The 25,432-nt window shown below is 38.5% G+C and overlaps 1 protein-coding gene across 11 annotated transcripts in view; it reads right to left on the bottom strand.

Annotated features, from left to right (window-relative positions):
* Pam (peptidylglycine alpha-amidating monooxygenase) overlaps positions 1-25,432 on the bottom strand; it is a 283,476-nt gene that overhangs the window by 61,897 nt on the left and 196,147 nt on the right. For all 11 annotated transcript variants that reach the window (XM_052750294.1, XM_052750293.1, XM_052750291.1 and 8 more), the window contains exons 8-14: positions 20,134-20,182; positions 18,476-18,543; positions 17,282-17,362; positions 16,935-17,011; positions 15,792-15,895; positions 3,531-3,715; positions 1,198-1,269 (exon numbers count right to left, since the gene is read on the bottom strand). In XM_052750294.1, the coding sequence (XP_052606254.1) occupies positions 1,198-1,269; positions 3,531-3,715; positions 15,792-15,895; positions 16,935-17,011; positions 17,282-17,362; positions 18,476-18,543; positions 20,134-20,182 (636 nt within the window). The remainder of the gene's footprint in view (positions 1-1,197; positions 1,270-3,530; positions 3,716-15,791; positions 15,896-16,934; positions 17,012-17,281; positions 17,363-18,475; positions 18,544-20,133; positions 20,183-25,432) is intronic.

Below are 25,432 nucleotides of genomic sequence, written 5' to 3' on the forward strand. Positions count from 1 at the left end.
AGTGAGTTTCAGGAAAGGCGCAAAGCTACACAGAGAAACCCTGTCTCGAAAAACCAAAAAAAAAAAAAAAAAATGCTTTATTTTAATAAGGTGTTTTCTTTTTTTGCATGTGTATGTGGTGTGAATGCACTTATGTGTGTTTGCATTTGTGTGTCTAGGGGTGCACATGTGTGTGCTCATTTATGCAGAGGCCAGAGGCTGATATAGGTTTTCTTCTTCAACTGATCTCTACTGTATTTTCTAAGGCAGGGTATTTTGCTGAACCCAGAGCTCACCCATTTGGCTAGTCTAGCTGGCGAGCTTGCCCTGGGGATCCCTTGTTTTGACCCTCTAAGCTCTGAGATGGGCCACCATGCCCGCCTGCCTTTTATGTGAGTGTTGGAGATCTGAGCTCTGTCTTTATGCTTGCTCAGCAAGTGCTTTTTTTCACTGAGCTATCTCCTTGGCCCAAACTTCCATACATTGTTATTAGAAGACATTTATTTATTTGTCTTATATTGACATGTTATTGCATTAATATTAAGCTAATGTTTAAAAGCATATCATATTTAACCCAAAATGAATTAATTGGAGACATACTCTAATACCTAACCCAAAATATTATTTTCTAAACAACTGACAAGAGACCAAATCTCTGGAGAGTACTTTCTCACTGCCAGTACATATAGTTTATGACATGACAGCTACAAACAGTCCTACTTCAAATACACAGAACACAGGGAAAAATGATACTGTCTTAACTCATGGCAATATAACACAAGACTATGAATGCACAGAAGCAGTCTATCCTATCCTGCCCAGGCAGGCTTAATTCTCAATTTCTTTTTGCTGAAACGCAAATATAGTTAACCAACATAAGGATTTAAATGGAAAAGTTCACTGGATTTCAAAAGCAGGCCAATGCTTGTTTTTCACACTTGTATTTGCACACCTATGTACTATATTAAAAAGTTACAATAGTGAATAAACTCAAGCAAAGACAGAGAAGCCTAAGATGATTAAACTACATTAATGAATTTGCTTTTGTGGCTAAGCACAATTGGCCATTTCCTTATACATTATGCATCATATAAGAATAGTAATGATATGGTTTGAGGCTGATATAGAGACATAAACTATTTGATGGCTTTGCAATTTGGCTGACTATTTTGATAATTAATACTTTTATAGGCTAGTTATAGAAGTAAGTATACGTACCCTGCTCTAACACCTCTTCCTCTTCATGCTTTGGCTGCTGGATTAGAGCAGTTTTATCTTTGTTTTCTGTTTCTGTAAAGGATCAAAGAAGTTGAGTGTGAATTATAGCACATATCACATACTTTACTAGTTTACTGGGATTCTGCCATCAAAACAGCAATATTACTCAGAATATTGTGTTAATTACATTATCAAGAATCTTTTTGGTTGGAATGCTCTCATTCACAATCTTCTGCCACCCCCAGCACAACTACCAGTTACCTGTCTTGTTATATAAGCAGGCCAACTATTTTTTGGTAACATATTAATTACAGAGCATTAAAAAATGTTTCAACAAACTACTCATATTTAGTTTTTAAATTGACCTTAATAATAATTTAAGACATTTCAAGAAAAATATAAACTTGTATTCTCTAAACATATTAGCATCTTAGTAAATGACCTGATTACTGGCTGCTATTGGCATTTTATGGTTGAATTTACAAAACCCCATAAGGTCTCAGCATGCTTCGTGCTATGGAAATCACTTTAACGATGTAAAGATGTATTACATTTGTTTATACTGCAGAATATTACTTTAACTTTGTAAAGGTGCATTATATTTGTTTATGCTGTGGACTATTACTTGAACTGTGTAAAGGTGTGTTACATTTGTTTATGCTGCATTTGTTCAATGATGTTAGGATGTGTGTTTAATTATGTAAAGATGTGCTGCATTTGTTTCACCTTGCTTGCCTAAGGTGCCTGATTGGTCTAATAAAGAGCTGTATGGCCAATAGCTAGCAGAGAAATGATAGGCGGGGCTGGCGGGCAGAGAGAATAAATAGTAGGAGAAATCTAGGCTCACGAGGAAAAAAGAAGAAAGAAGAGAATGAGGAGAAAAAAAGGGACATGTCCAGGGCAAGAAGCCAGGCAGCCACCAGCCAACCAGTTCCAAGAAGCAGTGAAAATAAGATATAGAGAAGGAAAAAAAAAAAAAAAAGTAAAAGGCCCCAAGGCAAAGGTGGATGAAGATAAACAGGTTAATTTAAGTTAAAAGAGCTAGCCAGAAATGACCCTAAGTTAGGCAAAGCATTCATAACCAATACTATCTACATGTCTTGATTTGGGAGTTAGTTGGCGGCCTAAAAGAAAACGCCTGGTACAAGTTCGTGCAGTAGGACAGGGTGTGTGTTTTGCAATTTTAAACTAAAGAAATGACAGTCCAATATGACCATTTTGCAGATGAGCAATAACCTAAAGCATGAATTTGAGAATCAAACCCCTAGAGCAAAGACCAGGAGCACCAAGAATTATTTTTCACTTGAAAAGGTACATTATGTAGATGTGGTTGGAAATGATAAGCATTTTTACTATTTAGGATGTGGTACAAATTAAAAATCATGTAAGTCATTTCTGCCTATGGAAGGAATGAGGTAAGGAAAGTAAAAATAACCTAGGAATTCTATGAGGAGAGGTTTACATTGGTGGGATTGGTCACAAAACTAACAGTCTTTTCATCACTGGCTGATACTTGTCTCATGCGTGTGTGCGTGTGTGTGCCTAGGCCAGAGGTTGACTGCAAGTGTCTTCCATGAGCATTCTCTATGTTATATTTTGAAATAGGATAGCTCATAGAACCTGGAGTTTGCTCATTCGGCTGGACTGGCTGGCTAACAAACCTCAGAAATCCTTCTGCTTCTACCTCTGCAGTGCTGGGATTACGGACACATGGCTTTACTCTGCTGGTGACCAAATTCAGGCATGATGCTTGTATGGCGAGCACTTTTCCTAGTGAGCCATCTCTCCAGCCTCTTTTTGTGTATGTGCATGTGCTCTGTGGGCGTGTATGTGTATTATGCACTGTATATATTCATGTGTGTGTGGATGTGGATGTTTCTATACATCAGGTTGTGGAGGCCAGATGTCAATGCTGGATGCCTTTCTGGATCAGTCTTCTTCTTTTTCCAGACACGGTCTTTTACTGAATCAGGAGTTCCCTGATTTGGTTAGGCTGGATGGCCAGGAGAGCTTTAGGATCCTCCGTCTCTGCCTTCCTAGTGTGCACAGATGTGTCTAGCTTTTACACCAGCGCTGGGGATCTGAACTCAGGGCCTCATGCTTTCATGCTAAGCACTGTATTAACTGAACCATTTCCCACAGTGCCTTCCTTCACTGCTTTGATGGAGTTAAGTCAGGGAGGAGTGGAGACTGTATATGAAAGAAAAAGAAGAAATAATACGTGTGCCTAATGATTGACTAGAGAGGCTAAAATAATTTGAGATTAATCATATAGTCCAGTGAGACAACAAGTGAAAATACAGAGCACAAGACCACATGATTCTCTCGCTTACCTTTGTGATGGCCATGCATCATCACCATGTCAGATTTTACAGTAATTGGAATGTTGGCCTCTGCTGGTATAGTTCTGAACATATCTGGGGCCACGTTCTGTGTACAGGTCATGAAGGAAACTGCATATTTGGCTTCCATGTAATACATGATGTATAAGTTGCACATTTCATCACTAGACGTGCCACTGTAGGGGGAATAAAGTAGACAGGACATATAAATTGTTCAAATAAAACACATCATTAATGCAGGGTAAATGAAAGGAGTAAATCCGGCCAACAGTGGGCTCAACAGTGAAAAAACTGCATCTATTTTATGTTTTTCATTAAGACCTATCACAGTCTCCAACATCAGAAGCACGTTATCAAAGCTGTAATTCCACCCAACAATGGAGTATCGGTTTCTGGGTACTCTGTGGGCATTGCCCAGTACCAAAGGTGAAAATGGCATTTAAGTAGCTCAGAGATGCAGTTTTTTTTCCCTCCGAAATCCTTTTATTCTTTATTTACCTTCCATGTTATAAAACCCACACATAAATCCATTACATTTTAAACAAATTACATTGTTCTAGTTCCAATTATCAACTTTCAGGAATCTAGAATCATCTGGCATTCTAGTTTATCTCTGTTGCTCTGAAAAAAAAAAAAAAACATTCTGACCAAAATTAAATTAGGGGAGGAAAGGGTGTGTTTCAGCTTACAGGTTACAGTCCACCATCAAAGGCAGTCAGGGCAGAAGCTCAAGGAGTAACTTCAAGCAAAAATGATGGAGGAGCACTATCACTTGGATTATTTTCAGGGTTAAGCTTAGATAGCTTTCTTATAAATCCGGGGTCACCAGCCTAGGGGTAGTGCCATCTACAGTGGGCTGGGCCCTCCTACATCAACTAAGAAATCAAGAAAATTTCCCAAATGCAAACACTAGACTAATCTGATCTAGGAAGTCAGTTGAGACTTCACTCTCCAATGACTGTAGTCTGTGCAAGTGGACAGTAACAGCTAAGAAGGACATCTGGAAAGGGTGTTTCAATGAGAAGGAGCTAGGTTAGATTTGCCTGCAGGCAAGACGGTTTGGAAGTCTTGTGACTGTCTGGAAGACCAGTCTAACAGTGGGTTGACTCCAGCTGCTTCAATTTCCAACTGCCTTTACTTCCGTGCAGAGATGGTCTGTAACCTGGACTTGTGAGCTGATGAATCCTTTCTGCCTTAAGCTGGTTTTTATTGGGGGTACATTATCAAATCAACAGGAACGTAACTAGGACTCCAATAGGAATATCATGTATGACATAGAAGTACACTTACTGTCCGGTGTCTAGAAACTCCTTCTGGATTCACTGCCTCCTTTTTATGGTCACGTGCCACCTGAGGCACCCTAAGTATAACCCTGATATCTGACCTTGCACCTGAGTGAAGGAGCAAGGAACGAAAGAATGGCCAGCAGGGAGTCCCAGTGAGTTCTCCTTAGACTCCTCCAAGGGGTGCACATCTTACCCATGTAGTACCATACAGCTGATAGGTAATGCTAAACACAGATGATCAAAACACTGAAACAGCTATTTCTAAGCAAACATTTCCAGGTAATAGAAATAACACGTTACAAAACATGCTTGCTTCCTCCGTCAACACAGGCTACCAGGTATTTAAGATTCTCTCTGGTAATTAAGGAGGCTTTGCATCCACACACTTCAGAAGGCTTGTATAGCAACTTAGTTCTGGAAAAAGCACACTGCTTTTTGGTTATTAGTTGTAACAATTTTTAGCGAGCCTAATCAAAAAACCAGCTCTAAAGTAGACTGCTTGCTCTGGGGAAATTCATCAGTGTTGATTTTTCCAGCAGTGTCATGCGGCAATCAATTCTTTTCCATAGCAACACAGATGACATCAGCAAGAAAAGGGAAAAAAAATAAAAATCTTTTCCAAATAGGATGTGATTCCTGTAAGCTGTGAAAATGTACGGCCCCTGTGAGACCTCAGGAATTGGCTCTCGAAATGAGGAGAAGCTCTGGTAATGTTTCAGAAATCATTTGGCTTCTTACTCCAAATCTGATATACGTCATTTTAACTGCCTTTTCCATGAAATAAAAGCAAATAGTGAAGTGAAGCAATCCTAAGCAAACACCTGTTCACTATGCACTTCTTCATGGTGTCAAGACACCACCCAAAATTATATTGGAGCAGGTTTAGGGCTGGTCAGAAAAGTATGTGCTCTAAAAGGAATGGGTGGTCCCATAATAAAAGGACATGAAAAAAAAAAAAAAAAGGACATGAAAGAAGGAAGCTTTTGCTTTTTGCCTGATTGCCCCTCTTCTCTCTCACAGGCAAGTTCATCTCTGATGCTGAGGCATTCCTTTGCTGCTATTAGAACCTATTCTTAGGGATTCCAAGGATTATTGAGGACAAGTAGAAACATCCAGCCTTGTTGAATGAACAACTCTTACATTCTTGGATTTTCCATCAGCAGACAGATCTTGTTGGACTAACTGGACAGCAGCCTGTAAGCTTTTGTAATAAATTCCCTTTTAATATACATAGATTCATTCTAGAAGTTCTGTTCCTCTAGAGAACTCCTGTTTAATACAAGACCCATAACCCCTAGTGAAATAGAAACACTGATTAAAAGCTCCTACCCCCAGCAACAAAAAACTAGAGCCAGATGGATTCAGCACAGAATTCTATCAGACATTCAAAGACAAATTTATGGCCACACTCCTCAAATTATTCCACAAAATAGAAACTGAAGGAATATTGCTTAATTCATTTTATGATGCCACTATTACCCTGATACCAAAGTCACACAAAGAGGCAACAGAAAAGAAAAAATTTTACCAATATCCCTTTATGACAATAAATGCAAAAATTCTCAATAAAATACTTGTAAATCAAATCCTAGAAGACATCAAGATTATCCACCATGATCAAGTTGGCTTCATCCCAGAGACGCAGGGATGGTTCAACCCAGGTAAATTGATAAATGTAATGCACCACATAAACATACTGAAAGACAAAAACCACACCCCTTCATGATAAAAGTGTTAGAGAGACTAGGGATATGCCTTAGTTAAGATTACTATTGCTGTGATGAAACACCATGACAAAAGCAAGTTGGGGAGGAACGGGCTTATTTAGCCTTACACTTCCACATCATTGTCCATCACTGAAGGAAGTTAGGGAAACATTTCAAACAGGGTAAGAACCTGGAGGGAGGTGTGTAGATATAATTCTGAATTGTTTTATTAAATAAGAAACACAGAGTCAAATGCACAGTTAAAAGCCCCAGAGGTCAGAGAGCAGTAGCTAAGAGCTGAGACCAAGACCGCCTTCTTACCACCTGCTGCCACTGCCGTCCTATCTCTGAGAAAGGGACCTACTTCCTGTGTGTCTGTCTTTTTATTGACTTTCTGTTCTGCCTTCTCATTGGTTGTAAACCCAACCACATGACCTCCTTGTCACTGCCTGTCTATACAGACCTCCAGGTCTCTATGGTTGGTATTGAGATTAGAGGCGTGTGTCTCCAAACTGGCTATGTCCTTGAACACACAGACTCTGCCTGTCATGTGATCAGATTAAGGGCGTGTGCTACCACCGCCAGACTTCTGCTATGGCTTGCTATTATCTCTGACCCCCAGGTAACTTTATTTATTAACATACAAATAAAATCACATTTCAGCACAAATAAAATATCACCATAGAGGTGCTGATGCAGAGGCCATGGAGGGATGATGCTTACTGGCTTGTTCCACATGGTTTGCTTAGCCTGCCTTTTTATAGAACCCAGGACCACCACCCACAATGCACTGGGTCCTCAGTCATCTATCATTAATTAAGAAAATGCCCCTACAGACTTGCCTCCCACCCTGTTTTATAAAAGCATTTTCTTACTTGAGTCTTCTTCCTTTCCAATGATTCTATCTTCTGTCAATTTGAAATAAAACTAGCCTGCACAGGATACAAGTGCTCTACCCCAACATAATAAATGCAACTTATAGTAAGTTCACAGCTAACATCAACCTTAAAAGAAGAGAAACTCAAAGCATTTCCACTAGAATCAGGAACAAGGCAAGGTTGTCCAGTCTTTCCATACTTATTTATGGTGGTGGCACTATTAGAAGGTATGGCCTTGTGGAGTAGGTGTGGTCTTGTTGGAGGAAGTGTGTCACTGTGGAGGCAAGCTTTGAGGTTTCCTATATGTTCAAGATAATGCCCAGTGTCTCAGTCCACTACCTGTTGCCTGAAAGATGTAGGATTCTCAGCTACTTTTCTAGCACCATGTCTGCCTGCATGCTGCCATGTTCCACCATAATGGACTGAACCTCTGAATTGTAAGTGAGCCACCCCAGTTAAATATTTTTCCATATAAAAGTTGCCATGGTCATGGTCTCTCTTTACAGCAATAGAAACCCTAAGACAGAAGTTGGTACCAGAGACTGGGGTATTATTATGAAAGGCCTGGCCATGCTTTTAGGGCAACTTAATGGGCCATACCAGTAGGAGCATGAAAGACAGTGGTGCTAAGAGTGATTTGAACTGTGTGGGGGTCTGGCTCAAGAGGTGTCAGAGGAGAAGAATTTTAGTATATTGCCTAGAAATCATTCTTGTGATATTTTGGAGAAGAATGTGGCTGCTTTTTGCCCTTGTCCAAAAAGTTTGCCTGAGGCTGAAATGAAGAGTATTGGATTAATTCTGTAGGCAAAGAAAATCTCAAAACACCTTAGTATAGACTCCGTTGTGTGGTTATTAGTGTTAACCCTGATGAAGATTTATAATGAAAAAGATGAAGCTGATCAAATAAAAATACAAAATGTACAGATTGAGAAATGGAGCATCAGGAAGTGGAATAGAGCTAAATTCTGTGTTCAAGGAGATAAATGGATTAAGAAATGAAATAAAGGGAGTGGTAACCTCAGGACAAGATCCCACCCAGCTCAATTTCCAACTTGTGAAAAGGAATTAAAGAAAACTTAGAGATGTGTGGTGGGTGGTATATTCTTTTAATCCCAGAACTCCAGAGGCAGAGGCTGGCAGATCTCTGAGTTTGAGGCCAACCTGGTCTATGGAGCAAGTTCCATAACAACCAAGCTTAGGTAGTGAAGAAAACCACAGAAAACAGAAAGCTGGCAAAGATGTAATTGAATGAGAGGGTCATGTTCCAGTCCCAGCAAATAGCAGAACTTGGCAGCATTGGCCACATGGTTTTGGCTTTAGAGTCAAGGACAGAAGAAAGGGGTTATGGAATTTGCCTCTGTGAATAAGGAAAGCCTCTGAGGCCAGGCATGTGTCAGGAGTGTCCCTGAATGGAGGCCTAGAGAGGCCATTTTGTGAAGCTGTGAAGGTGAAGCCTGGATTGCCTTGCAGATCCCAAGATGTTAGAGGTGGCAGAGCCGTGGGATACATGCAGAGAAAAGCTGCTAACAGGGAGTGGAACCAACCCAAGAGAAAGAAGTATGTTGCAGTCAACAAAGCTGAAAGGAGTTGGAGATCAGAAGAACATTTGACATCAGACATAGAGATACAGATTTCAGAGTTTGCCCAGCTAATTTTTGGTCTTGCTTTGATCCAGTATTTCTTCACTGTGCTCCCTTCCCTTTTGGAATGGTAATGCATATCCTGTGCCATTATATGTTGGAAGTATGTGATCGGCTTTTGATTTTGATTTTTATAGATGATTACAGTTAAGAGTTAAGAGTGAGTGAATCTCAGAAAAGACTTTGAACTTTAGACTTGTAAATAAGTTTGGGACTGTGATAGACTATGGGGACTTTTGAAGTTGAACTGAATACATTTTTGCATTATGATATGGTTATAAGCCTTAGAGAGCTAGGGAGTGGAATGTGGTGGTTTGAAAGAATATGGCCCCCAAAGGAAGTGGCACTATTAGGAGGTGCAGCCTTGTGAAATAAGGTTGTCTTGTTGGAGGAAGTGTGTCACTGTGGAGACAAGCTTTAAGGTCTCATATATGCTCAAGATATCACTCAGTGTCTCAGTCTACTTCCTGTTGCCTGCAAGATGCAGGACTCTTGGCTATTTCTCCTGCCCATGTCTGCCTACACTCCTCCATGTCCTACCATGATGATAATGGACTAATTAAACCTCTGAAAATGTAAGCCACTCCAATTAAATGTTTTCCTTTATAAGAGTTGCTGTGGCCATGGTATCTTTTTACAGCAACAGAAACCCTAACAAAGACACTATTCATTATAGTTCTTGAAGTCTTAGCTAAAGCAGTAAGACAACTGAAGGAAATCAACTGGATACAAATAGGAGAAGAAGAGGTCAAAGTATATTTGTTTTCAGATGATATGCCTTTGTACATAAATGGTAATCAACCTGGAACAAGGAACTAAACCATGAAATATTTGCTAAATAGAATTATCAGACCACACATGATCAGGAAAATAGTTTACTCCTGTTTTCAGGACCAAGTCAGTGAGAGAGAGCAATTGATAAAGGGTAGAATATGAAATAGGAAAGTATCATAAACTAAAATAATTTAACAGTCACACTGGAGGCAAGGACAACAGTGACTAAATTAGAAGTTATGCATGGGAAAGCACAAAGTCACACATTAGAAAATGCATTTGTTTGTATGTTCTCCTCCAATATCTCTGACTTTATGAGATCTGAGTACTTAGCTAGGCTTCCCCTACCAAACATGGTTTTCCTCTTATTGAGCAGGTCTTCAGTCTAATTAGAGAATCGAGGTGCCTCTACTGCATCCTTACAGCTATCACGCTGTTCTTGTCATTACAATTCACAGCCATCATAACTGGGTAGGACTAAATTGGCACAATCCCTAACAATAATCTATACACTTGTTCTTAGATGTACAGATAAGTGTAACCTTTACCTCTAATTAAGGAAACCTCTCTTTGCAACAGAGACTACAGTAGAAAAGCCAATCACAATGCAGAACTTTGGAGCCCAGTCCAGATGAATACCTCTAGCAAGCACTTTTGCATGTAAGGCTCAGGAACATCGTGGAAGATGGCCCAGAAAGAATGTAAGTCCCAGAACATCAGGGAGTTTGCTGTGAGATTGTCTCCTAATACTGTTAGAAGCTACACCCAAACAGTCTTACCAACATGATTGCCCAAATATGAGCTGCACAAGGACAACAATAGATGTGCCAAACTGGATGGGGGAAAAATCCATGACACTAAGCCTATATAAAGAGCTGCAGACAACTCAGGAATGTTGACAGTTGGAGAAAATACTCGTCCCTAGGGAAGAGTACACCAATTGGTTATCCAATGCCAAATGGTCGGCCATAAGAACATATATTCAAGTTACTTTATGCAGACTGAGTGGGTTACATTTAGGAATATGTATGTATCTGCACATACATATATGCATGCAATAACAACTAATGAAAAAAAGAGGTCAGGAATTTGAAAGAGAGCAAGGATGGGTATATGCAAGAGATGAAAGAGAGAAATGTAATTATAAATGTAAATATGAAACAAGTAACAATTAAGAAAATGCAAATGGTTAAGTATTTTAAAATAACATAGCTGGGCAGTGGTGGTGCATACCTTTAATCCCAGCACTCGGCTCGCAGAGCTAGGCAGATCTCTGCGAGTTCAAGGCCAGCCTGGTGTACAGAGCGAGATCCAGGACAGGCACCAAAACTACATAGATAAACTCTGTCTTGAAAAACCAAAACAAACAAACAAACAAACAAAAAATAACATACTTTGTTCTTTATTACTTAATATCATAGTTTATTATTTTAGTAAATTTGTGAAAATAAAAATAATGTAGCAACTTCTAACATGAATTATCTTACCATGTGTTATGATGAAAAAAATTACACATAAATGTATGTGTACATTATACATATGTGCCCATATTGCACACAAATCTATTCACATGGTACATGAATGCAATTAGTAGTATGTGTTCATCTTAGAGACAGATGAATATGTTCATCTTTAAACATGATTCTGTGAGAAAAATTAATCTACCCACAAATCTAGTTCATTGGAGGTACTGACTTGGGGATACAAAGATGGGTTGATAAATAATTTATAAATACTGGCTACTGTAAGGAAAATTTCATTGGAAAGGCTGGATAGAAAGGAACATGCTTAATTCCTATCTACTACTAACTGGACTTGTAGTCTAGGGAACTGAGTTTCTCCTCCTCTCCAACAGGGAGCCCATCACATGGTGAGGATGGTTAGGAATCCATATAGCTTGTTAGTTTTATTCCACAATCTTTCATGTTTTTTTCTCCTCTTAAAAACAACAGCCAACGACAAAAATATAACAAACAAACAAAAATCCATATATCATACTCACTGCTTTCTGTATTCCTGAAAACCAAAATTCACATTATACCAGACTGTCTGCTTTCTATACTCCTGAGGGAGTATTTTGACCACACAGACCATTATTTTCCACAGAGGTCAACATAAGCAACCCAACTGCTAGTCTGAATAGTTATTCACATGGAAAAGTAGTGGTGGAGGAAGGCAGTGTTCATGGGTCGGCCTGGGTTCCTGGACTTTTAGATATTCCCAAGTGCCAATGTATTCTCTAAAATGATGACCCGGGGTACCAGCAATATTCCAACATCGCTGCACTGCACTTCTGTCATACCCAAGTGTCCATGTGATAATTTCTTCTTTACACTGGCATATTTAATACCAGTAGCTCTAAATCAGATATGCTTTAGTCGGCCTGGAAAGAATGAAAACCTCAGGAAATGAATGGCGAATGATGAGGAAGAATCTTGCTGAATAGCTGCATGTAATTTATCATGTTCTAATACACAGGCTCTGCTATACCATACAGCTGAATGATGGTTTAGTTCAAAAGCATATGGGGTTTTTTTTTTGTGTGTGTGTGTGGTATTTCTGAAAAATATTCATCTGTATTGATGATCTATTTCGGTGTCACAGGGGCTTTCATAAAACTATTTTATAATAGAAAGGTACATAATGAAGATTTGAGAAAGTGGCAAGTATTCTAAAATGAATCATTAGAAAACCCCGTCTGTAGGTCATGCTCAGGATGCAGGCAGTGACACCCTGCCAGCTAAATGGTGTCCTCCCCCAGTCCTGTTTATTATTGTCAACAGAAGCTGGATTTACATATAGCCAAATGGGTCATACTAACTTGGGAAATTAATACAAAATTCTAAATAATTTTTAAAGATGCACAATAAGGGGTCATTATTTATCATATACCTTCCCCTTTGCAAATGCTGTGCTGTACGTTGTCGATTAATAAAAAGACATGAGGTAGAAAGGAGAGAGTCAGGACTGGAGGAGAAGGAAGGCAACAAGAGAAAGTAATGTAGGGCGACTGAACGGAGTGTATGATGAGCGTGTATAAGATGTCACAACTGACACTCCTTGTTTCGGATATAATAAAGTAACAGTGAAAAATGAAAATAGATTAAAATGGTTTATTTGTTTTGGATAAATATCTTTTAGACATTGTCACATTCTCTTCTGTTACTGTTCTCACGAAATAATACATTTCTGGTGAAAAGAGGACCAGTAGGGACATGCCATCTGATGATCCTCATGATGTAGAAATTTTAGTCTAAAAACTTTTAGGATGATAAGCTGACTTAATTAGCTTAATTGACTGACTTAAATAGAGTCTATTTATTTGTTTGAACTTGACTAAACATTTGAAATTGATTTAGAGAAGTGTCTCATTGAATGTAAAATATGTACACCATTAGGCATAAAGTATCACGTCTTCACAGACTTCACTTGCACCATGTTATTAGTATATACTTTATACAGTGTCTTGTGTATTATTTTATAATTTAGGATAAACGTATATTTATGTATAACATTTATCCTTGAGTATATTTGTTAATTTATCTAGATTTAAATACATTGTTTAAAAAATATCTTTAACACCACTTTTGATTGCCACATCTTAATTAATCACAGTTATTAGGAACAATATTACATCTGAGCATGTGCATACAACAAAGAATAAAGTACTTTAGTATATCCACCACTTTGCATAACTGCCACTTTTTCATAGTTATATACTTGAAAATTATTTATTTTTAAAATATTTATTATTGCACATAGTCATTTTCTCTAACAGAAAATGAAAAGCTATTTTCTTGTCTCTTTAAAAATTTATACCCTCTCATCAACAATTTCCACTCGTTCCCACTTTATTCCCTCTATCTCTGGCTCCGGCTTACCATGACTCTAACTCTACTTTACCATTTTTTAGAGTCCACAAATAAAACTAAGATCACTGGCTTGACAAAATGTGTCAGTGGATACAGAGACCTGCCAATAAGCCTAAGGAACGGAGTTCGATCCCTGGGACCCACAGAGTAGAAGAGAAGAGATGACTCCCTCCAGTAGTCTTCTAACTTTCACACATATACTGTAGGACACATGTGTTGGCGCACAACACACACACACACACACACACACACACATTTCCTGTTTACATTTTCAACTGTGATCCTATAGTACTCTATGGAAATTATACCTGCTAATGTACAAGACACACTGTAGACAGTATCTTTCTAAATTTAAAAGGCACATTAAGCACCACAGACATATAGCATTATAATAAAAATTTTATTCATGTCTAGATTTCTTCAAACTTGTCTTATTAATTTGTTATTCTTCTGGAAAAATGAATCTGTAGTATAAATTAAATATTCAAATATAGACTCACCAAATAACTTGATTTCCTATAATCCCTTTCTATTTCATTTATATTAGAAATAGTATTTACTTTATCTCACAAGAGAGTTACTAAAGGATAAAGTAGTATCATCATTTTAGGGTATTTTAAAGCAAAATGTACAGTTTTTAAAAGACTAGAATTATTCTAGTCTCATGAAACTGAAAGAGGCCTCCAGAGATCACTCTGGCTTCTCACTCTGGCACTATAACAAGGCATCCATTTTCATGCTGGAAATTACCTCAGAAGAAAAACTCCAACGATAGAATCTGGCCAAGGCTGTGAGTCCCCTACCCAAATTGTTAAGGTCCTTGAGGCTAAAATATTCTATTTTCTCACACTTAAGCTTGCAAATCAATACATGTAATGCTCTGAAAGCGTTTATTTTGAACCACTTTGTTTACTTACTGAGAAGGTTAACAGAATAACCTCTGGCACTTAACTACCATTCTTGTGGCCCCACAAGAGCACAGGGCAGAGAGCAGCTGATCAATACGCTCTGGATCACTTTACCTCAAGTGTCAAAGACTGTTAGAGAGGGAGCGGCCCGTTCCCTCTCTCCAGTATAGCTATGTCTATGCCGTCAAGCCTCCCCCTGAACTATCGTATCGTTATGTATGAAAACTCAATAATTTTGTTGCTTGTCTCCAGTCCTCTCCCCAAATTTAAGGAACCTCATGCAATATGAAAGCTGTTGGGAAGCTGCCTCTTTAACACAAATGGATACCGTTTGCCCATTACAAAGAAAAAAAAAATGAAAACCTATCTTAGAGTGATATGAAAAATCCACCAAGTGCTCCCCTGCCCTTTCTTTCTCTTACCCAGTGTGGTTCCATGTCAGTAGCTACCACTCTTCTGAAAATCCTCTTTCTATATCAGCATTACTCTCTGGAACTTCTCAAGCTTCCAAGTGGACTAAGTAAGTACCTTTGAACCTAGTTCCACACGGAAAGGAAGCACCTACATCATTTTCTAGCAGAAAGCCTCAGAAACTTTGCCTTTCATTTTAAATCTCTAATCTATTTTTGAAGAGTCCTTAATGCTTTAGAGATTGTCACAATACATTTTTTATGACAAAATTAAAATTATTTGATGGTATACTTCAGCATTTTGAGAAGCAATTATGTCTTGACATCCCTTATTAGAAAGGGGATGGATACTATGCTCTTTTGGTAGACTAGCAACTGAAAATTTCAGGTTGGAAATCGCTTCAGCACACAGACAGAACCGTGGGCCTGAGTATTTGTTTGCTTAACTTTAAAATAAGGGCAAAAGGACTCTTGTGAAAACAAATTTTCACAATCATCTTATTTCCTTTACTAAGATGAGTCCAAAGAAGAAACAGGGTCTTGCAATAACCATAACAGGCAAAGCAATGATGAGGCAGGAAGAAATGCTGTGGTAAAAGCAGGGCCACAGTCTAAGGCTTTTCCAAATCAGTCAGCTTGGGAGTGGTACAATGCTAGTTTGCTGTAATTGCTCGTGATACCAAACGTGTGTATCATTCATTCACAGAGATCACTATTATCTACAATTCTGACATCATCTGATATACTCTCTGTGAATAGGGGGAGTGCAGACTCTTACCCGATGTGGGTGGCTTCTGTCCTTCCTTCCCCAGTGAATACACATCTTGCTGCCAGGATGTCACCAAAAGTAACATCTACTGGGTGCTCCACAGGGTAGAAAGCCTGCCCAGAAGACAAATGCAACAATTCATTAAAATTACTACTGTTACTTAGAAATACATGCTTGATTCATATGAGGCCTGGAGCACTGTGGGTAGAAAAGATAAAGATAGACACACAGCTCTCCTGATCCTTGCACACACACAAAACAATGGCTAGGTAAAATGAGCTCTCCCTTAATCTATCAATTCCACATTATAGAACAAGTGCCAGACTTTAAAATAAACTAACACTATTTATAAAACCACCCTCCCCACCCCCCGCCCACCCATGCTCAATATGTCTAGAAGAAGAGCTTTCTGAAACAGACTGAATGATGGGGCAGAAAATACTGACAACCTATTAAGATGACTCCTAATGACATTACTGTACCCATAGATCCATGCATCTCTCAACCCCTTCATCAGAATGCTTTCCCTTGCACAGATGACAATTCATAGAGACCCCAGCTGTCCAACAAGCAGAGAGGAAAATAGCTTGGAATGCTCAGTCTAGATCACACCAGACCTCCTCAGAGGAGACAGCAGAAGACTGTGACTGTCAGAGGTGGTGGATGACTTCAAGGAAACAGCGTTTTCTGGACATGAAGGGCAGTTACACATATGAAGTTAGAGCATGAAAAACACCCGTGCAAGTTCAAGGTCAAAAGAATCCCAGCACGGAGGTGGGAGAGGTAGGCATGACGTCTCACCACTAGCCAAGAAACTACTGTCATTTGAGGGCTGCTGGTAGGAGAGCTAGTTTTCTTTAATGGTGTGGCCCCTGGTTAGGTTGACCACATTCCCGGGTAGGGTCCACTCAGAAGAGGAGTCGGCCACATAAACTGAACTCCACAGCTTAAGAAAAAAGAAAAGCGAGAATTTGAAGTTGGGTGGGTGGGGAGGCCTGGTGGGATCTGTGGCAACCTGGGGAGGGTTGAGGATGATCAAAGTAAAGTGTATGAAATTCTCATAGAATTCATAAAAAATATTTCTCAGAAAGAAAGTACTGCCATCACATCTAGAGAAACTTTAAGGAAAGCATTAAATTAGGTGCTACACACCTGTGGCAGCTGAGGGCTCTGGCGTCCAATCAGCGTCCACTGTCCATTTCTTACTCTGTATCCACTCACTACCTTACCTTAATAAACACAAATTGGAAACATGCAATATAATAAACGTTTAGAAAATCAAAATCCACATTTAATATTTACCTTCTTTTCAAAAATAAAACCCAAATAGTTTCAGAATTCAAAGTACTATCATAATGAAATCATGATGAAACAGTATAAAAATTCAAGGAATTCGATAAAAATGTACTTAAGGTCTAGCATAATTCAAATTTTATATTTATAGTGCCAGCAAGTATATGTCAAACGTTTATAATTTAACATGTAGCTTGAGTTCTTACCTAAATGGTGAGTATGGACCCTGTAGGCAAACACATGCATGGGATACATTTTATAATGGCACGAAATATCAGAATTCACCACTGTGGGAAACGAAAACACAGACAGAAGTCACTAGGCAGCTGGAAAAGTGCATGTTCTGTTTTGGTTAAAAGTATGTGTGAGGTAGTCTCAGGTGCTGGCCCTCGATTTTTCTTGTGAAATAAACACTCATTCATTACCCAGTGGACATCAAACATTTATTCTGTGCCAGACATTTTACTAAGATGAGTTAGAGCCTTATGCCTCATATTTATTTATTCAAATCTTTCATACAATACATTTTGATCTTATTTTCCCCTAAAGTTTTTATTTTATTTAATAACAGAATGATAAGGAGCAAATCAAAATACTCTTTATGAAGACAGAGGCATGTTTTTTTTTTTTTTACCTTTTTCTTGAAATTTATTCTGTTGGAAAACATTAAATTTGTTTTATGTTAGTGCCAAAAGAGCTTTTAAAAATGAATATCAATACCTAGAAACATTAAACTGGTCACTCATATTTACAATGAACCCATTCCATATACTTTTCCTTTTTTTTTTTACAGTCTGGCAAATAATAAAGATGAAATAAATACGTTTTTAAAATAGATTTTAAAAACAGTAATAGATAAACCATACTAAACATTAACTTTAAAAGATTCCTACTCAAACATATCACAGTCAATGTGACATTTTCGTTGGATCAATGATGCCATATGTATTCTTGTAGCTTTATAACTTGGGAGACTAGGGTGTTACTTCCATTTTGCAAATAGGGAAATTAATATATTTAAGTACTAAGGCTGAGCTGTGTTGAGTTTTCTAGCCTCTTGATTTTGAACCTTTCCACATAATAGTTTATACCACTATACAGTATGCACTTTAACTTTTACATCTAAAGAATGAATAGCTTATTTGTAAAGTAAAATTTAGTCTTTATACAACACATGACCATGAACCTCCATTCTTGGCATATTTATAAATAAATATTAGAAAACCAATAAATTGCTGGCTTGGAATATTTTTTAAAATCCATGGACGCTAAAGAACTGATTTATTTTTCAGATATGCACATAAATATTGGCCGTTCTATAAGCTGGTAGTTTATAACTCTGCTCTTATAGACTAGTTGATGAGGTAATAGTAAACACTAAGTGGTCATTACTTATTTACCTTTCTCTCCTGGTGGTATCACAGTGTCAACAGACATCATAAGGTACATGCCGGCAATCAAAGGCTGTCTAAAAAAAGAAAAGAAAAGAAAAAATAACATTTCTCTCAGTTCTGTGACAAAGCCAAAATACCTGTTTGAAAAAATACGGCATAATGGTTTATAAACTGTCATTCTTATGTAAATCAAAATGAAGCAGAGAGGAAAAAACATATGATATCTTTTTTTTCCTTAAAAACTACTTCATTTTTGTAAAGGTATTTCGTAAATGTTCCTGGGTGGCTAACTTTATGTGGAAACTTGCTTATGCTAAAGGGTTCTGACTTTTCAATCAAACATCAATGTAGGTATTGTTGGAAAAGGTCTTGTTGTTGTTGTTTTAGACTTAACTAACATTTCAAACAAAACGGTGAATAAAGCAGATTATTCTCCATAATCTGAGTAGGTTTCATTTCATCCTTGAAGGTCCTAAGAAAGAAGACTGAGTTCCCTTAAAATGATGGAATTCTCCCTAAAAACTGCCAATAATGTAACCGGATCAACTCTGTCCTGAATTTCCAGTTAGCCCTTACACACTTTGGACTTGTCAGTTCTAAAGCACGTCTCCTCAATGTCCTCACCCTTCTTCCTCAATTTTTCTTTCTTCCTCCCTCCCCCTCCCTCCCTTCCTCTCCCCTCCATTTCTTTTTCCTTTTCTCCTTTTCTTTCCTCCTCTTCTGCTCATCCTATTTCCATCCTCCATAATTCAAACTTCTTTGGAGACCTTAACAGGGTTGTCGTGATCCAAAGCTGTGATATACATGTTCTTGTTTAATGCTCTCTCTCTTGAGTGTTGGCAACGTAAGTGTAGTAAGTGACGTCTAGCAAATATAGCCAGTATGACGCCACTGCTAAGGTTAGTTTATTAAATGATAAATGGCTCGAATCTTTTTTTTTTTTAAAGGCCGAGAAGCGATTTCCGCAGTCACTTTTATTTATTTATTTATTTATTTTGGTTTTTTTCAAGACAGGGTTTCTCTGTGTAGCTTTGCGCCTTTCCTGGAACTCGCTTTGGAGACCAGGCTGGCCTCGAACTCACAGAGATCCGCCTGGCTCTGCCTCCCGAGTGCTGGGATTAAAGGCGTGCGCCACCACCGCCCGGCTTCGAATCTTATCTTTCATACAAGCCCTTTCATTATCATTATTATTATTTGCTTATTTTTTGTGATGCAACCTTATCAACTCTGTCCTGAATTTCCATTTAGCCCTACACATTTTGGATTAGTCAGTCCCATAACGTGTCTCCTCATTGTTCTCCTTCCCCACCCTGTCCTCACTTTTCCTCTTCCTTTTTCTTCCTCCATCCCTGTATGTATTGTCATCTAAACTGTTTACAGTCTGTAAGGAAAACAGTCAAAAACAAACAAACAAACAAAAAACGTGAAGGAGAGCCCCAGTCAACTATGTGAGTGATTGGAGGTGACTCTTTCGTGCTCAATCTAACAAGGACTGACTCCCCATACAGCCTCTCATTGAAGCCTACTTGTAAGACACCTGACACTGAGATAACAAATATTTATTGCTTTGAGCCAGGAATTTCAGGTTAATTAATCTACATCAAATAACTAAAAACATTTCTAAGTTCTCAAAGATCTTGTCTGGAAAAACTGGAGGCACTTACGGCACACGTGTGAGGTGTAAGGACACACCAGAGCAGTCCTTGTGATTATCTGAAAAGACATAAACACATGTGAAATATGAGAACATGTGGAAACAGACCTCAAAGCCATGTGTTCTAGTTAACACTTAACAGGTAATACTTCAAACATAAAGCTGTGTGACATTTGTTCTATGAGGCACTTCACAGGAACGTTCATGCTCATCGAGTCACAGAACCGCCAATGAGTCACAAGAGTGGAGACAAACCCCCTAATCACTCCGTTTTGTGCCCGGACAGCAGACAAGGAGGCACAGGAACATGTGACTGCTGTGTTCTGAACCATCTTTATTGCAGAAACGTGGGAAAGATGGTGAAGTTGATATGCCCAGCTGTTTGAGGTTTCTGCCGCTTTGACTGCCCCGTCATGATGGCCTGGACCTTGAACTGTGAGCTAAAATAAATTCTGGATCCCTTAATTTCTTTCATCAGAGTATTTTACCACACTGACAGGAAAGGAAACTAAGACAGTGTTTCTTTATCTATCTGTCTAGTCTCGTTAATCAGTTTCTGGGAAGTACTATTTTCATAAAAATTTCAGGGACGTTTCTTTCTTTTTCCTTTCCTTTCTTTCTTTTTTTTTTTTAAAATTAGTTTTAAGTGCTTTTCAAAGAATGAGAATGTGTGCTACAAAAGGAACCCTTCAGTGCCAGGAATGGGTTATACAGAATCAAGTTGTTGACCAAAGAGTCCCCCCTGGAAACCTGAAAATAACTCAGACTATTGCCAAGGCTATTGGTTACTCTCCACAAACTGTTAATAAGGCCCTATTGCTGAATACAATACTTATGAAAGTCACCGGAGATGGAGAAGTCAAGCTGGTGTCAACCTCGAGCCTTCATTCTTACTTTCTAGCTAGTGTTCATGGTACTGGAAGGTACTCTACACTCTACAAAGAGAGAAAAGTAAACACCAACCCAGCTACAAGCCTTTAGATCTACAGTAGTGACCTACCTGCCTGCAGGATAGGCTGGTACAATAGTGGTACAAAAGTTCTGGAATTAACCAACCACTATCTGATTGGACTTAAGGCCCACTCCATGAGATGCTGCCCATGCCTGACACTGCTCCGGTGATCTAGAACCTGAGACTAGACAGGGCATTGGCCCAGGGGAAAACCAAATGCTATTGTTCTGCTAAAGGAACATAGCAATACAATGACTCCTAACAACATTCTGTTACAGTCATAGATCAGTGCCTTGCTCAGCCATTATCAGATGGCTTCTTCTTGCGGTAGATGGGAACTAACACAGAGACCCACAAATAGACAATGTGCAGAGAGTGAGAGGCTATAGAGCACTGAGTCCTTAAAGGATGTCGCCATCAAATCCCTCCCCTCAGGGTCCAGGGAATTCTGAGGAAGAGGAGGCAGAAAGATTGTAAGCACCAGAGGGGATGGATGACACCAAGAAAACAAGGCCTTCTAGACACAACAGGACAGATGCACATAGGAATTGACAGAGACTGTGGCATTATACATAGGGCCCATAGGGGTCCAAGCCAGATCAGGTCCCAGAGCAGAAAGTAAGAGTGGATACAAGCCCACATCCCTAACCCAGAAGCTATCTTCAACTGTGTAACAGCTTGCAAAGGAACCTTTAATTTTCTCCAGTGGTGGCTCATTGGGTATACAAACCACACTTAAGGGTAGGCCCCATGCACAGCAGCTGATGGCCAACACAAAACTAATTCAATGGTATTTCTGAAGTGTTTTTTTTTTTTTTTTGGTTGGGGGGGGCGCTCATAATGGTTTAAGCATTTTCTTTCTGTTTTTTTTTTTAATCTTTGTATATACAATATGGTTTCCAGTTTTATGTTTATATGGGAGTTCTCTGTGTGTGAATGTGAATATCTCAGTATACGTGTTTCTTGTGCTTTTTCTTTTGCTCTTTTTTTTTCTTGTTCATTTATTTGTTTTCTCATATTCAAGTTTGTTTTTATTTTTAATCTTATTTTTCTAATGAGAGAGTAAGAAAGAGTGTGGCTTGTGGTATGTGAGGTGGGGAGGATCTTGAAGAAAAGGGAGGGGAGAATAATCTGGATATAGTGTATGAAAAATTCTATTTTCAATTGAAAAAAAAGAATGAGAGTTTTAAGGGAGGTTGAAGAACGAGGAGATAAATAATAATACTGAATAATGAATACAGGCCTATCTTAAGCTTTGTCCATGTTTTAAAAAATAGAAATGATAAATAAGTATTATTCCTTCATTTATTTTATAAGAATACTGACTTTTGAGAGAAGGCTTTCTTGTATGAACTACATGCCACTTAATAAATATGCCTCGTCTGTACTACTTTTGAAATGATTAGTTGATGATCTCATTGAGGAACATGTGAGTATCCATGGTGATTGACAGAGAACGGTTAAAGTAGACCTTCACTCACATCAGATGAACCCCAAACTCTAGGGACTCACCTAATTAGCTTAGATAATTGCAGGAAGCATTTTTCATGTGCATGAAAATTCTATTGAGCTTAAAGGTTATTTTAAGAAATGACAGTCTTCCTCATTCAATTAACACTGAGCAATGAGTACAACTCAGCCCTGGGCTGTAGCCAGCAGGCAGTGAAGGAAAGTATTCACTGTCTTCCTGCTCTCTTAATAGACACAACGGAGAAGGAGAGGTACAGAAAAACAAAATACCAAATGGCTATAAAATGCACTCGATAAGACAATGTGAGCTTGGTCCATAGAAAAGTACCATGCGTCGAGACCTGAGTGAATGGCATAACCTCAAGATCTGGAGACAAACACCCCAGGAAGAAAGAGATCAAAAGGCTTCAGAAGGACTGGGTATGCTTGTGGGACAGGAGGGCCAGAGACAAAAAAAATCCCAGGAAAACACAGGCTGTCAGGTGATAGTAGGGCTTGATGTTAAGAGTTCACAGTGTGCGCATAGTGGGTTCAGAACCTTGGTTTTATGCTGTGTACAAAAAAGCCATGTAGTAAGTGACAGGGACATGGAAAGTGCCCCCACAGCAAGTGCCTGACACTTAAGCATTATCACTAACTACTGAATGTAAAGTTTAAAAGTTTTTGGTGGTTCGTTGGCTGTTTTGTGGCACTGGGTATGGAAGCAAAGGTCCTGCATGTAGCAGGGTTGTACTCTGTCACTGGGCAACGTTGAGCAACACCCCTTCCCCAGTAGCTTTCGTTTTAATTACACCATTTGAAGGAACACCTCTGCCTCCTATTCAACGCAAATGCAAGCAGCAAGCACAATATGCATTATGAACTGTCTTCTGTATTTTCATTGCCTTGTGCCTGAAATCATTAAGTAAATCATAGTTTGATTTTTATCACAAAATTGGCTGATCATCTGTACCATGACTTAAAAAAATGTAATGTTGAAAATTAAACAGACATTTAAGAACCCAAAATAATGAGCTGAGCAAAATTCTGAAAGTTGTTTCAAAGCACACACACACAAAAGTTTTAGCTTTAAAGCCAAAACTGCCACCAAATAAGAGCAGCAGGAATGTTACTCATGGCATCTTGCCACATAGCTATTGCCAAGTGTAATAAAATGATGCATAGTCTCACTAAAGTGTGTATTAGAGGTGTCCAAATTTAGTAGCTTCTTTGAAAGCACATCAATTAGAAGCAAATTTTAAAGATGTTTATAATCTCCTTATCATAGATTTTTCTCCAAATTAAATGTCCTATATTTCAAAACATTAATATGTACTGTTATTGTGTGTAGGCATATGATGTGTATGTGGAGAGGAGTACATTTGAACCACAGCGGCCGTGTCGAAATCAGAGGACAACTTTGTGGGGTTGACTCTTTCCTTTACCTTTATGTGGGCTCTAGGAGCCAAACGCATGACTCCCAAGTGTGTGCATTTTTTTTTTACCTCCTCACTTATCTTGCCAGCTCCTGTGTTTTTGTTTAGTGCTTTTCACTAGAAATAGGATAATTATAAATATAATATCCTGTAAAGATATCAAAGGTGTTGTCCAATAGTTATAAAATGGCACTAGATCCAATAATTATGTGAGAAATAACATCCTGGAGAAAACACAACGCATCCTCAGCACTTCTGCCCTGCAGTGACTTTCAGGGAAAGCCCAGAGTTAGTGAGTCCGAGTCTAGTCTTGCAGAATGTAAATCTTGCATTGGATTAGGCTGTTGCATAGATCCAGGGTGAAAACCTTTGCCTGTTTTACAAAAAGCTCCAGAAATCTGAACATATAAAAGGAAAATTAACAAAGCGAAACACTTCAAAACTATACTCTATTGTTTCTGAACAGCAGCAAAAATAATTTGTTCCTATTAAGTTTGTCTTGTCAAAGCATTTAAAGAATGTGTACATATAGCATAGTCTTTAAACTATGGGTAATTCTTTAGGTTATCTCTAATTTTCTTACATCTTAATTGGGTTTGGTAGAATTACAAATGTGGAACCTTAAACGTTGTACTTTGTTTATAAATGTGTGCACTCTATACATGAAAGTAGAAGGGGACCGTGAGGAAAGGGAAGAACCTGAAGAAAGGGGAGGGAGGGAGTGAGACAATAATAGGAAGAAAGTGAAAATATCCACATCTTCTCTCATATGCTGAATCTATCATATGCAAAATTAACACACACACACACACACACACACACACACACACACACACACACACACGCACACACGCAGAAGGGGACCCATCTGGGAGGAACATGGGGACCAGGGATAAGGGAGAAAAAGTTGGGAGAGGTGGCAGGAAAATGAATAAAATGAAGTATAAGGATATATATATATATATATATATATATATATATATATATATATATGTGTGTGTGTGTGTGTGTGTGTGTGTGTGTGTGTGTGTGTATGTATGTATGTATGTGTGTGTGTGTGTGTGAAAATGTCAATGAGAAGCCCATTATTTTGTACGCTAAACTAAAACTATATAAAACTTGATGAAAAAGAATGACGCAAATTTTGTTTTATGTAATGGATGAACATCTATCCTAACCCTATTTAGATGAACAAATTCTAAAAGCTGTTTCAAAGTAAATACTTCTAAAATATATTTACATATTCTTTAGGCATTGCTGATGTTTATTGCTATTCGTTATTGCAAAATCGAATTTTATTACTAGAAGTGATTCTGACCTCTACTCATATGTTTTTCTGCAGCTTGACCTAAAGACCCCACGTGCTTGCATATTCACACAGTGAGAGTCCCAGTGGGAACCAACTGAACCCCATCAATCAGGGAAGAGGGGCGTGCTCCAGTCCCATAGCAGTTCCGGTGGGAGACGGCAAC

Source organism: Peromyscus californicus, unplaced genomic scaffold, assembly GCF_007827085.1.
Source record: "Peromyscus californicus insignis strain IS unplaced genomic scaffold, ASM782708v3 Scaffold_21__1_contigs__length_65335640, whole genome shotgun sequence".
In the NCBI taxonomy this organism is placed as follows: Eukaryota; Metazoa; Chordata; class Mammalia; order Rodentia; family Cricetidae; genus Peromyscus; species Peromyscus californicus.